Source organism: Typopeltis vanoorti, chromosome 17 (genome assembly GCF_054136105.1).
Source record: "Typopeltis vanoorti isolate ZY-2024b chromosome 17, IOZ_Tvanoo_1.0, whole genome shotgun sequence".
NCBI lineage: Eukaryota > Metazoa > Arthropoda > Arachnida > Uropygi > Thelyphonidae > Typopeltis > Typopeltis vanoorti.
This window is the reverse complement of record NC_143565.1, coordinates 51,478,081-51,493,863: the sequence shown is the minus strand read 5'-3', so window position 1 is coordinate 51,493,863 and position 15,783 is coordinate 51,478,081. Positions and strand designations below refer to the sequence as shown.

The window sequence follows — 15,783 nt, the reverse complement described above, 5'->3', positions numbered from 1 at the left end:
ACATGTCCAAACCACCTCAGCTAACTTTCTTGTATCTTCTTGCCAATTGGTCCCACCTTAACCGTCCATCTGATGTAGTCATTCCTTATCCTGTCCTTCTTTGTCACACCACTCATCCATCTACATCCGCATCTCTGCTACCTCCATCTTCCTCTCCTGTGCCTTGGTTATAGGTCACGTCTCCGCACCATGCAGCATCGCCAGCCTCACCACCATCTTATACAGCTTTCCTTTCCTCTTACAACTCACTCTCTTGTCACACAGGACCCCACTCATCTTCCTCCAATTCATCCAACCGCATGTTATTCAGTGCTGTATTTCCTCATCCAAGTCATCATTCCTCTCAATAACCGACCCAAGGTACTTGAATTTCTTCCCTGAAATTAGCCTTTCACCCTGGAGTTGTATGGCCATATCCTCGTCACTCCCCGCTGACATATATTCAGTCTTCACCCGGCTAATTCTCATGCCTCTCTCCTCCAATGCCTTTCTCCACTCTTCCAGGGTATTTTCAAGCTTCTCTCGGGATGATTTGCATAGAACAATGTCGTCGGCAAACAGCATACTCCATGGTGCCTCCCTTCTTGACATCCTCCACTAGTACATCCATGACCAGGTCAAAGAGGTAGGGGCTCAGAGCTGACCCTTGGTGTAGCCCTACGACAATGGGGAACCCTTCTGTCATGTCGACACTAGACCTGACCTGAGTTTCTGTTCCCCCATACATTTCCTTCACCAACCTCACGTACTTCTCCGACCGCCCCCCCTTTCTTCCTCATACACCTCCATACCTCCTGCCTGGCCACTCTGTTGTATGCTTTTTCCAGGTCTATAAACACCAGTGCAGATCCACTTGCATCTCTCTATATTTCTCTGTCAATCGCCTTAGCGCAAATATCGCATCCGTTGTCCCTCTTCCTGGCATAAATCCAAACTGCTCCTCACCAATTTTCATTTCCTGCCGTATCCTTCCTTCAATTACTCTTTCCCATATCTTCAATGTGTGTGACATCAGCTTGATCCCTCTATAGTTGCCACAGTCTTGAACATCTCCTCTTCCTTTGTAGATTGGGACGAGAATACTTTTCCTCCATTCCTCTGGTATCTTTTCCTGTTGGGCTATTTTCCTCATCAGATCACATAACATATCCACACCCTCACTGCCCAAACTTTTCCACACTTCCCCAGGTATCTGGTCTGCCCCCCCACAGCCTTTCCATTCTTCATTTTTCTTAGTACCCAATCCACTTCCTCTCTACTTATGTCTTGCACTGGTCTCTCGTTTGCCTCTCCATCCTCACACCTCTTTCTCGGATTCTCCTCATTTAGTAGTTTACGGAAATATTCTTTCCATCTTCCTCTGATTTTGTCCTCCTCTTGTAATACTACTCCTGAGGCATCCTTTATCTGCTTGACTGATCCTATGTCTTTCGAGGCCTTATCTCTGGCTTTCGCTATTCTAAACAACTGAGCTTCACCACCATTTCTCTCCAGTTCTTCATAAAGCTCATCAACTGCCCTCGCTTTCACCCTTGCCACAGTTCTCTTTGCATTTTTCTTCACTGATCTATATGCCTCCTTGTCGGCTCTAGTTCCAGTCATGTCCCATTTTTTCTTTGCCTCTTTCTTTTCCTTGATCTCCAACTGCACCTCCTCATTCCACCACCATGCCTCCTTATCCTCAGGCAGTCCCCTTCCTGATGTTATACCAAGCACCTCTTCTCCAATTTTTCTAATATTCCGACTATTAATGTCCCACCATTCTTCCACATCCTCTGGTAACTTCATTTCTTTCAATACCTTTTCTTTAAACTTATTCCTTGGGCCTTCCTCTTCCAATTTCCACCACTTTATTCTCCTCTGTATCTGCCACTTCCGTCTATTCTTCTTTTCCCCTTTTACATCACAGTCTACCACAACATAAACCTGTGCTGTGCCGCTACACTTTCTCCATTAATCATTTTACAGTTTTTCACCTCCTTCAGATGTTTCCTACGGCATAATATAGTCGATCTGACTCATTCTATCTGCATTAAATGAAAGTTTTCATGACTGAACTGGAAGAATAAAGCAATTAAAATTAATGGAAAGATTCTAACTTATCTATGTTTTGCTGATGATATAGTTCTCTTAGCAGAAAATGCAAGACCTAGAAATAAAATTAAAAGAATTAACTGAAGTCCAGTAAAATTGGATTGAAAATGAATTAAAAAAAAAAAAAAAGTAATGATGAATGACAATTTAACACCAAAAAGAATTATACTGGAAGGTAGAGAAGTGGATAGGGTAGATTCATATGTTTATCTCAGACAAATTATAAAAATTAAAGATGGAAAAAGAAAAAATAAAAAGAAGGATGCAAATGAAAGATATCTTCAAAGGTGATATTTCGATTAGTTTGAACAAGAAAGCATTCACTCAGTACGTCTTACTTGTGAAACCAGGAACTTAACTCAAAATATGATTCACAGATTGAAAGTTATCCAGAGAAGAACAGAAAGGAACAAGCTTGGTGTGCCACTTAAAGACAAGATACCCTCTCATTTGATAAGATCGAGAGCAGGTGTAAAGACATTAACATTATACATTCAAAATGGAGATAGGCTGGACACATCACAAGATATAATAATGCAAGATAGCCTAAATTATTGACAGAATGGAGACCTATGGATAATAGTCGACAAAGGGAAAGACCAAGGAAGAGAGATGGCAAGATGAAACTGACAGGACTGCTATAATGCAGTGGATGAGAAAAGCAGAAAATAGAATGGAATGGAGAAAATTGGAGAAGACCTTAAACCAGCAGTGGACTGATCCAGGTTACAGAAGAAGCTATGTTATGAGTGAGTGACAATGAATAACAAAAACATGAATGCTAGTTAATAAAGTCAGTTAACCGTGCAATAAGAAAGATGAATATGTAGGGTGGCCTGTAAGTCATGGAATATTCTGTAGAAAGGGCCAGTGGAAAGCATTTATTATTATTATTGTTACGTGACACCTCCAAGGAGTCCAAAGACTCGTCGAGAGAGGGCACCTACTTTACAACTCTCCGTCTTCACCACTCAATCCATCAACTAGAACAAACTGCAACTATTATCATCCACACCAATGCCATCTACCACCCACCACCACTAGTATTTTCACAGACAATCACAAACATCCATGCCCACTGAGGAATTCGAACCCCCAGCCTTTTGACTGGAGAGTGGACACACTAACCACTCAGCCAACCAGGCCAGCAAAACCACATCACATTTACCTGGTTTTTCATAACTAATAAAGAAAAAAAAAAATCTGGTGATGTTGAAAAACTTATGCAGTTGCTTCACAAAGATGGGCCCTTTCAATGGTTCGTTTCATGACTTATGGAATATTCTGGACCATCCTGTATTTTATGTCAAATATATACATCAAAATGATATCTGTGTATTTTTATGCAATGAGTATGAAACAATGTAACTTTTGAATCACCAGCAGAGTTTATAATTCGAGAAAACAGGTAAATTTTTTCGATATTACATTACATTAATAATGTAAATGTTTACATTATTACGAGTTTCAATTTATCTGTCCCATACTAAATTTTAATACATTTCCTTCTTCTGCCTTTTACCATCATTGTCTGTTGTTGCTACTTTTATCCTTAGCCAAGTAATTCAATTAAAAAATAATAATAAAAAACTTGATGCTTTATTTAGCTTCTCTAAACAATCGTCAAGTAGACTTAAACCTACCCACAAATGTTTTTTTTTTTCAATTTTTGCATGTTTTATTATAATTGTCATCATCACCAGACCTTAATAGCCAAAAGACTAATTTCAGAAGATCCCATTTTCACATGACTCATCATACTATGCCTGAAATGTATTCACTGTCTCCACACACACACACACACACACACACACAAAAAGCCTGGTCCTCAACTTCCTAGCTTCCAGGGATGGAAGCTAGCTTCCAGGGATGGCTTCTTCTTCACCCCATCCCCCAATCTCCATGCATTCTATGATCTGGTAATAACCAACATTACCAACTTATAAGAATCAATCGTTTCTCCCACCACCTCATCCTCCCATCCACTATACTCTTCAATTTGCATTTGCAATTTGCAATCCGTCTTCAAACTCAATATTCCAGACTAGAAACCACCTCAGTCAATTGTTTCCAGACCCTTTTCAACATTTTATCTTTTGAAAAACAGGTGACCAAATCTGTGAACAGTAATCCATATGAGGCTGATCAAATCCTTACACAAATGAATCAAATTCTTTCTACGTCAGTGTCCTCTGCATCACTGTTATAATCTGCTGTGCTGTCCTCACAGTACCAGATTCAGATCAGATCTGGATCCACATAATGATCCAGATCCCTCAATCTTTTCCAAATTCTTCTAAGATAGCCAACCAATCTTAAAATCTGCATTCCATCTCTGCTTCCAAAATTTTAAAACCATATTTTGCAACACTGAACTAGCGACTCACTCACCCATTTGCCCAATCTATTCAAGTCCTCTTGCAAAACTACAGAATCTGTTCTAATTCTCATAATTCATCCCTAACTTTGTATCATTTGCAAATAACTCTATAACAGCATTCAAATCTTTTCCAATATTATTAACACACCAGATAAACAGCAATATGTCCAAAAATAGACCCTTGGGGCATGCCACTAGCAACTTTCCTCTGCAAGGATATAGTTTACCCATACAGGTCTTGCTGATACCTATCTCTAATCTGGCATATGAGTTAAGTCATGTTGTTCATCAAAGAGAATACTGCTGTTCTGAATACGGTTCTGAATCTTGGTCCTCACTAACCTAGCATTTTAACCACAACTCCAGATAAACAGAGGCATATAATTTGAAGCCTTAATCCTATCTCCTCCCGCTGGCAACTCGTAGTTGCCCTTTGGCAACTCGTATAGGTAAATATGACTTCTCCATTACTTTTGTCTTAGTATAACCACCTCTGGGTCTGGCTCGCACTGAAGAGATTTCAATAAAGTCGAAACCGGTCTGGGTAGTGGCCCTTCCCTTAATGCATAGCATTATACATGCCTGCAAGGAGATGAGCTTTGCATTATAGGGGATACTAAGGCAAGTAATGAGAACTTATACCACCTTTACCATGAGTTGCTTCAGGCACAAACTTTGTTTGCTAACACTTGGATAAAGGATAAAACCCAATATATAATTAGTAGCATAGCCAAGTGAAAAAACTTCCATAGAATTATTTTTATTTTCAACATAATCTCCCTTAAGACTAATACATTTATTCCAGTGATGCTCCAGCCATTATCTCATCCCTGTAATGATTCTCAGTAAGATCTGCAAAATACCCCTCTACAGCTGCAATCACCTCTTGATTTGAAGAAAAATGCTGACCAGCAAGAAAGAGTTTTAATTTTGGGAAGAGATAGAAGTCAGAGGGAGCCAAATCTGGGGAATAGGGTGGATGTTCCAACAATTCATAGTGCAGATCCCTTAATTTTCCCATTGCCAAAACATCTTTGTGGGCAGGTGCATTGTCCTGATGAAAGATGATTTTTTTCTTCTGCAAACCGGATCTTTTCTCACGAATTTTTTCGTGTCTAGTTAAAAGATCGGAATAATATTCCCTGGTTATTGTTTTACCCTTTTCAAGATAATTAATAAACAAAAGCATCCCAAAACACCGATGCCATGACCTTTCCTGCTGATGGAACCAACTTTGTCATTGGCTTCTGTCCACTGATTTGACTGCTTTGAAACCAAGCGCCTCAACATCAAACATTAACTTATCTAAAAGTGTGAAAATTATGTTAAAAATTATGTGTAAAACAATTTTTTTGTTACTATAGTGCCAATATTGATAAAACTGCAGTATTATGTTAATATATTTTTATTTTAAAAAATTCGCAATTTAACGGACTTTCGATTTAAGACACCCTTAGCCCCTATTAGTCCGTTAAATCGAGGGTTTACTGTATATATACAGTTTCTATACTTGGTCAAACTTACTAAAGGCCTAATAAACTTATAAACTTGAGGATAAAAGACATTCTCAATGAAGGCAGAATTCTGTAAGAGCTCACAACTAACAACAAAGTTACACTTAATTAGAAGAAACACACGTATAAACCACAGTGAAAATTATTTAATTGTAAATATTTCATCCTAAGTATCTTAGGACATCATCAGTACAGTATTTAAACAAAAATTAGGAATAACATACAGTTAGGGCGCATGATTACAATAGAATCTCATGAAAACGTGCATAACGTGCTAAAGTAGTACAAAAAAAAAAAAAAAAAAAAAAAAAAACCTTAATTATTTAACACAGTTTTGTATGATAATTTCCCATACTTTAGGAATAGTAAGAACGTCGTTGCAGTTTAGGTTTGGTCTGTGTAGTAGGGCTTCAGAACTTTCTTTGTATAAACGTTCATGTTTAAATAAAGATCTATGTAAAAGTTTAGCCTTTTCCCAATGGATCCTATGGTTTGGATTTTCAATTCCGTGTCGAGAGAGGCCTGATTTCTGCGGTTTAAGAAGACGAATGTGGTCTTGATGTTCCGAGATGCGTTTCTGAACAGACCTACCTATCTGTCCAAAGTAAGATAATTTGCATGAGCATGGAATCTCATAAACACCAGGTAACATCAAGGGTGAGAATTTGTCCTTAGGAGAAGGTAATAAGTTGTAAATTTAGTTGATAGGTTTGTAAGTAGTGGCAAAATTGTATTTCTTCATAATTTTAGAAAGACGTTCTGGGATGCCTTTAACATAAGGTATGGGAATCCTATGCACTTCTTCCTGTCTGGTTTGATGTATGCAGAAGTGACTGATGATTTTTTGAGTTGTTTTGGGATTATATCCATTTAGGATGGCTGTATTTTTGATAACTTCTAATTCCTGGTTTAAAGATTCTTCAGAGGAGCAGAATTTGTGTGCTCTGGAAACTAGTGATTTAATAATGCCAGATTTCTGAGATGGATGATGAGCAGAAGAATTGTGAACGTAGCAACCGAGAATGTAGGCTTGCGAAAGACAGAAGTGGCGATGGAACCGTCTTCTTTTCTTTTGATGTGTAAATCCAAAAAAGAGATACCCTGTGGAGATTCTTTTTCTAACGTAAAGTTGATGCGATGATGAAGAAGTTACACTTGAATAATACCAAAGGAGGAGCCACTGCAAAGGTCATACCAGCAAGACTTGGGGGTCCCTGTCAATCAAGGGGGAGGTAGGATACTTACTGCAACACAATGGACTCTTGCAAGCAAGCCCAATAACCAAATGATCCCTGATGGTATATCCAGAAGGCCCTATCTTGTATCAAAGCAAGGGTCAAAGTTATGTGAAACTACACTACCAGGATCTTTTCTGGACATCCATAGGTTGAGAATGCATAGCCAACAATGGCACTTGTTTAAAATAATAGATCTCTGGTTAAAAGGATGGTTAAAAAAAAAACTCAGGAGAAGTAGAGTGAAAAATACAAGAAACGAATACACAAAGATAAAAAAAAAAATGAAAAGAGCCAGTATTATCACTGGGAGTTCCCCTTTATTACAAAGAGGTGCCTCACATGGAGGAGAAGAGGAAAGGATGAAGCTTTTTTCTCTCCCTCCACCTGCAATATCATATCCTATCTCTCCTCTAAACACCAAATTGTAGGACCCATATTTCTTCAATCTATCCTTCTAATCGACATTCCATAGACCTGATATCAGCTGGACCATCTCTGGATTATCCCCCATCTCCATTCCTGTAAAAGTCAAGTAACTATCTGAGCATGGAAGTTTACATGTGGTCTTATCTTATAAAGAGGAAGAATGCCTTTTATTCCCTGCAAGTCTGTTTCTACTCCTAAGCATCGATATGGCCTTCAAATTTCATCTCTCTCACACACACAAAATAAATTTCCATCAAGATAATATTCAGCATGCAATATCTGTTCCAAAATACATAATGTTGAACCACCTGGCTACACTGAAATGAGTCATCTGCTCATTCGTGATGCATGGGCAAATGATTTCTTCCTAAGTTGCTACATTGATAAACAACTGAATATCACCCACTATCATTAATATGAACAGTAAAAGCCAAAAGGAAAGAACCCTGGGAAATGCCACTAGTCTCCTGAATACTCTTCTTCTTCTTCTTGGTTATATAAACTAAAATCTATAAGGTGTAAACTTATATAACAACTTTTCATGAGTGTATTGTATTTTGTAAAACCAAACCCAATTGCAAAATCCAGTCCTGTTCAATTCAGTTATCACTTTACCATAACAAAAGCAGCAAAATGCTGAAGGTACAACCTAACCTTAATAAAGCCATGCTATTCTCTATAGATAATCATATCTCCGCACAACCATTCCTGAATACAGGACCTGACCAGCTTCCCCAGCATTGTAATTACCATTCCAGCAATACTAAGAAGTCTGCTATTAGTTGCATGTGTCCTGGCACTACTTTTAGGCATTTAAACTATCGTGGTTTCCTTTTACAACCTGGAGATTCAAGAGATTGTTCAGACTTGAATCTAACAGGTTAGTAGCATTGTTGATGGTCCTGCAACTCCCTTTATGCACATTAAAAATGCTGACAGTTTATCCAACAATGCCACTGGGTGTGCATCAAGTTCTTATAACAATTTTAACACCTTTAACTCATTATTTGATTTAGACCAACTGCAGTGTCCCAACATGGATGTATATTCTAGAAAATGACTGCTTAACAGTTTGACTATCTCTATCACATCCATTTTTTTTAATGTAAATCTGACCCATGAAAGATAGTACACCAATCATACATTTAGTACCATGTGAAGACTAAAGGTTAAATAATCATGGAATTTTGTCAAGCCATTTCAGGCATCCAGTTAGAAAGGTGGTGGTCTCAGAATGGATGATGGAATACCACCCCCTTCCCCAATTCTACAAACATTTACATATGCTTATGCTCAGTGGAATTTAAACCATGATCGATTTGTTGGAAAGTAGATATAATACCTACTTGACCAACTGGCATCCTGTATCGACGAAGATTACTGTCCAGAATCATTCTTCCTTTGATTTGCCACATATTGAGCTTCTTAGAATTTCCATTAGCTCACTCTGCAAACTTCTCATAATTAGACTTTTCTTTTTTTTCACCATGGTAAGTCAGTTGTACTTTATTGGCCTCCTCACTTCATCCAATATCTGCACCACGATGTTTTCTTTTTTACAACAGCTCCTCATTCATCCTTTTTCTTTCTTTTTTTAACTCATATTTCATTTATCTTCCTAATCCCGGAAATACAATCTGATATTACTTCTTTCAGACACTTTTCATTACAACAAAATGCTAGTGACTCAAATATGCAGCAACTACTCATGTCAAGACATTAAGCCATTTTGTAATTTATCAATAATCCTATCATGGTTTCATATAGCCCATTTTTACTGTAGCTTCTATATATAAAATTCTCAGTATTATATCATTCTTCACAAGTGGAAGCTTGTGAAGAATGAGATATATAGATACAAATGCTATCACCAACTTGTACATGAATGCCTTCCATCAGATGCATTCTGAAATGTTTGGCCCTCAAATACACTAACAACACTTTCCTGTTTTTGGAAGAAATCCAACCATACTCATTAAGCTAAGCTATGTATGCAGTTTAATAATCAGAAACAAAGTTAGAAAGAATTAAAGTTAGAAAAGTCTAATTTAAATTACATTATATTCAAAAGAAAATTTTGAACTTCCACCTCAATGCTATTTTACAAACTAAAGCTAAATATAGCAAACTCAGAGGAAATAAAAAGAGTAGTTTGTTATAGTTAATTTCTTTCAGAATTAACTATAACAAAACTATAACTGAAATTTAAACAAAGATGATATTTAAATTTCAGTGGGACTTTTTTAGCATATTATGCTGAGTTTGAATGAGTAGTATTTAATATAGTGAGAATTGAATATCATATAAAGTTGAATACAGCCATTAAATAAAGATTTTAGCTGAAACATTAAGATTTCTGCATAAAATCATTTCTTAATAATTTCTACTCAAACACACAAATATTATAAAAAACATAAAATATATATCTTAATTCCTACCTGTGCTTATGTATCAGAGCATTAAATGCTAACCCATCTCTCCAACTAGTAGTGAAATTCCTAATATTCACATTAGGATAACCTGCAGTCTTCATTTGGCACCATAAAAGCAATGCATCTTTTGCAGATTTTGTCTCTTGGTTATCAACTTCTTCAATTGTAATATCCTGAATCTACAAAGAAAATAGGAAAAACATAATTGCTGCTATTATTAACAATATGCTATTAACAATGAGAGCTGGGTTGGAAATAAAACACTATCAAACACTGAAAATCAAAGATATGAGAGGTCTGAAAGAAAAAAAAAGATTAGGAGATGAGTGAACAGATGGCATCATTGCCATATTAAAAACAAAGATAATAGGAAAAAATTTGAGATTTTCTCTCTCTCACACACACACATCTGTGGGTATGTGTGTGCGAGAGAGAAAGCAGATCACTCCCACATATCTTATCTCTTACATCTTCTTCAGAATTTCCTCATTAATCGCATACTCTGCATTCCATTCTTGCCTACCAAATTTCAAGACCTTACAGTTTGCAAAATTCAGCTGAAACACCACTCATTTGCCTACTCACCCAGTCTAGTGAGATTCTCATATTAGAGGCTTAATAGAGTGAAACAACACTGAGAAAGGATTAAAAATAATATTTTATTTCTTCCAATAGTCCATCTTAGTCATTGAGATATCATCAGGGAGTATAATATGAGACTTATAACACACACGCACAAAGGCAACACAAAACAAAGTGAGATACGTGGACAAAAGACTAGAGTCCTAACAAGGAGAGTAATCCTCTGTGGGCACCTGTTTGCAGACTAGGATGTAAACTGGGATCTCAAGGTATTAGTGTTTCCCATAATTTGGAAATTCTTATGCAATCATATATTTATTCAAATGAGGCTCATTTTTGAAAGCAACTACAGTTTCTAAAAACAGACTTTCTAAATCATAGAATCAAATTGATTCTATGAGCCATATCTAAAGCATGGTCTGCAAGGCCTGATTGACCATAGCCATGATTGCAGATATATTTTTTATGTTCTTCCATGCCAGTGATGTCTGATCATTCCTGTCTGTCCACTTATACTTCTGTCTGTCCTCCTTAGTAAAACAGATAAAGGTGAATAGTTTCAAGTGGAACTTGACAGCCATGTAGAGGTTGCATTTCTTTAAGATTCTGGCTATTTTTTCTGGTGCCTCAAAGGAAATAATAATAAGGTTAAGGACTGGGAATGGATTGGTTATTTTTTTTAATACCGTGGAAACTGTAACCATTAGATAAGGTGAATATGATTAAGTTCTTCTGCAAGATATGCCTCATTGGAACAAAGGTTATAGGCTCTATTGGTTAGTGTTTTAATAATACCATATTGTTGAAAGGAGTGGGAAAAAAGTTTGTGAATGTATGTCTGTATGAGTGAGTTTCCTGTATACTGAGAAGGACAGGCTATCATTATGTAGCCGTATTACCAAAGATGTGTAAAAAAAGCCAGACTATTATTAGTTTCCTTTCCCATAGTAAATTATATTCCAGGTGAAGACTACTGAAGTGAGAGAGGAAAGAGTAATGTGTCTGGGCCATGAGGCCAAATAGAGAACACATTATCTACATATCTTAGCCAGATAGGTTTGAGAGGGCTGAGTCAAGAGCTTGTTCTTCGAAATATTCCATAAAAAAATTGGCAAAGGGAGAACCCATAGATGTACTCTGTATCTGTTTATAAATTTTGCTCTTCCAAGAGAAATATCCAGAATGGATAGCAAAGGAAAAGATATCTGTGATATTGGCCAGAAGGGGAGAAGAAACCAACGTAGTCATTGGCTCATTACAGTAAGAACTCTCAGCTATTCTCATCATTAAAGTCTGTTTCATTTCTTTTGATATTTCAGAAGCCTCTGCTCAAAAAGAAAACTTAAAAATAAAAAATAAACATATCAACAAGTACAACAGGCTTGGATTCTAAACCCATGCTTCAACTTCATTCTCTCAATACTACAGCTAATGTGTTATCAAAAAGGATTAGGAAAGCTACCATCAGCATCCTACAGCCACAATTTTGCTACTGGACCAAAACAAGAATTGGCATTTGACCTAATGTTCAACATTATATGCAATATTCTTAACTTGGCTGAAAATAGCTAACAATATTAGGCTTGGCATTACTAGCATTCTTTCTAGATCTTTGCCACCTAAAACAAATCTCAGTGGCCTCAAGAAACTACACAAAGATAACATTATAGTCATCACTAGAGCTGATAAGGAAAGCACTGCTGTTATTCTTAATGCCAGTGAATACAACAGAAAAACTGATATTCTTAGAGACTGCTCCACTTACTGATCTTGTAATTACAAACCCACTAAATTTCAGATCAAAAAACGTTTTAATTTTAAATAATTTTAATAATTATAATTAAATAATAATTTTAAATTAATTTTAATGCAATATGTAGTGGAGTAATATATTATGGAATGAAAATTAACATAAGAAAAACAAAGGTAATGAAAATAGCAAGGAAAGAGGCAAATATGGATATCAGAATAAATGGGGAAAAATTGAATCAAGTAAAGACATTTAAATATCTAGGAAGCGTGATTTGCAGTGATGGAAGATGTAAAAGTGACGTAAAAGCAAGAATAGCAATGGGAAAAGATGCCTTTAATAGAAAATGGAATTTATTCAGAAGTATAAATGGATAGAAACCTAAAGAAAAAGACTAATAAAATATTATGTGTGGAGTGTTGTCCTCTATGCGGCTGAAACTCGGACACTGAAGAAAGAAGAAATCAAGATTTTGGAAAGCTTTGAGATGTGGATTTGGAGATGGATGGAAAAAATCAAATGGGCAGATAAAATAACTAATGAAAAGGTCTTAAAAAGAGTAGAAGAAGAAAGAAGTCTGTTAAGGAGGATAAAAAGAAGAAAGGGAAACTGGATTAGACATATTCTTAAAGAGAATGGAATCATCAGAGAGATGCCATTGAAGGAAAAATAGACAGAAAAAGACCCAGAGGAAGAGTAAGGAAAACAATGCTAGATGACATGCTGAATGGATACAGGTTTCCATTCTGTTCTGAGCCTTCTCTTTCAAGGTTGTGTACAGGTACACAACCTTGAAAGAGAAGGCTCAGAACAGAAGAGAGTGGAAGGAAAGTTTTTGCTACTAAGAGAAGAACCTGCTCAATTGCAGAATACTCATATAGTGACAGAGACCAAAGAGCACAAGCAGGTATGATTTGGATTCATAATTTCTTTTTCAAACAGTTAAAATATTATAAATCATGGAATGAACAAATAATAGAAGTTAGAATAGACAGAGGTTATTTAACAATAACTGGTTTATATGCCCCAGAAGAAGGAAGAAAGATGATAATATTGAATTTTATAATCAATTACAAAATATACAAAAATGATTATGTAATATTAGAAGGAGACTTAAATGCAAGAATTGGAAACACGAAAATTAATAATATAGGAATATACAGGTAACCCTCGTATAACACGGATGTTAGGTTCCATAGAAATGGTGTGTTATATAAATTGCATTATGCGAGACTCAGATCACATAGAAAAAGTAGGGTTAGGTTCCGAAATCGTTTTTTTTTAAGATTATATAAACCATGACATATCCAACAAAAATATATTTTTATTTAATTTAGGTAATTCATGCAAGTTAAGAAAACACAAACTATGAAACAAATACATAGTATAAAATTATAAAAAATTATAAACTGTACGTAAACTTCATTGTACATAACACAAACGTTTTAGGCAAAATAAAATAAAGTGTATATTTCAATCGTCATCACTCTCTTCAACACTAACATTTCGTAGATGTTCTTTATTTACGAGTGGCCAGACGTCGTTATCACCTGAAATCTCTTGGACATCATTTGTATAATTCTCATTGCATACTTAAGCAGATTTAGTTATCAAGAAGTCAGTAATAAAACCTTCCTTACTACTATGCTGCAATTTTTTTTATTAAGTTCATAATATGTAGCTAAACAAATATCCAGTTCAAAAGAAAGATTCTGGTATTGCGACCACATGTTTATTAAGATAAATAAAAATAAGCAAACCTGATAAGTTTAGTATGTCGTTTCACTTACATCTTCAGGGGTTAAAGGTAACTAAAAGTTCAAAACACAACAAATAAGAAATTACTCAAAATAGTCCATTCTATGATGTTATGGCCGTCTAACAGTTCATTAAATTAAAAAATCCAAATGCAGAATCTGTGCATGCTAAGTTTCAACGATGCTGGATGTTGTCACGTTCTGTTGTATATGTTCACACTGTCCGAGGTCTGACTTAGGCATATTTTTTATCAATGCTGACCAAACTTGGTGTAGAATTAGTCCCTGATTTTTGTTGCATTGCATTGGAATTCTAAGCATAATTGCAGCTTCTTTAAATTTCCTTGTGAAACAGTTTTTTTCATTCCAGAGTACATTATGGCCAGTGAAAGTTGTGCGGGATGCTAGGACTGATTTGTGTTCTCTCCATTTTTGCACGTCTTTTTGATGTTCGTTCATATGAATTTCTCCTGATCTTCACATCTGGCCTACGTAGCAGATGCAACAGAAACGATGAATTTTATATACACCTGGTTTTTTTAAAGGGTGATGTGGAGATTTTGGGGGATGTAGAAATCTTGATATTTTTTCTAGCAGAAGAAAAAGCAACTTTAATGTTATGTTTGCTTAGTAATTTGGCCAATTTGTCTGTAACATTCTTGATGTATGGTAGCGTGATTGCATTCTTGAAATCTTGCTTTTGTGAGATGCTTGTAGGAGGTGTGTTGACGATTTTCTTGATTATCTTAGGTTTAAATCTTTTTTTTTTTTTTTTTTTTTTTGAGGATCTGTGTTAAATAAAGTAATTCTTCATTTCTCTTTTTTTCTGTGCTGGAAATATTGTAAGCTCTATTCCTCAAGGTTTTTATTAAACTTATTTTTTGTCTGGGGTGGTGGTGTGAGGCCGCATTAAGAAATCTTCCTGTGTTGGTGGGTTTTCTATAAATGGAAAAAGATAATCTATCTTTTTTCATTGATTTCTATTAAAATATCAAGAAAATTAAGTTTTTTATGTTCTTCCTGCTCCAAGGTGAATTTTATGTTGTTGTGTAGATTATTAAGATAATCTTTAAAAGCAGTGTTCTTGGCCATATGCGGCCTCACACCACCACCACCCCAGGCAAAAAATAAGTTTAATAAAAACCCTGAGGGATAGAGCTTACAATATTTCCAGCACAGAAAAAATCGAAATGAAGAATTACATTATTTAACACAGATCCTCAAAAAAAAAAAAAATGGTTTTGAACCTAAGATAATGAAATTCTGAACACACACCTCCTGCAAGCATCTCACAAAAGCAAGATTTCAAGAACGCAATCACGCTACCATACATCAAGAATGTTACAGACCAATTGGCCCAATTACTAAGCAAACATAACATTAAAGTTATTAAAGTTGCATTTTTTCTGCTAGAAAAAATATCAAGATTTCTACATCCCCCAAAACCTCCACATCACCCTTTAAAAAAACCAGGTGTACATAAAATTCATTGTTCCTGTGGCATCTGCTACGTAGGCTAGACGGGAAGATCAGGAGAAATTCATATGAACGAACACCAAAAAGACGTTCAAAAAAGGAGAGCACACAAATCAGGTCTAGCATCCCACACA

At 35.9% G+C, this 15,783-nt stretch overlaps 1 protein-coding gene across 4 annotated transcripts in view; it reads right to left on the bottom strand.

The window, feature by feature from the left end:
• LOC150097387 (spectrin beta chain-like) overlaps window positions 1-15,783 on the bottom strand; it is a 795,721-nt gene that overhangs the window by 636,649 nt on the left and 143,289 nt on the right. For all 4 annotated transcript variants that reach the window (XM_090407783.1, XM_090407784.1, XM_090407785.1 and 1 more), the window contains exon 5: window positions 10,091-10,263. In XM_090407783.1, coding sequence (XP_090263909.1) covers window positions 10,091-10,263 — 173 coding nt within the window. The remainder of the gene's footprint in view (window positions 1-10,090; window positions 10,264-15,783) is intronic.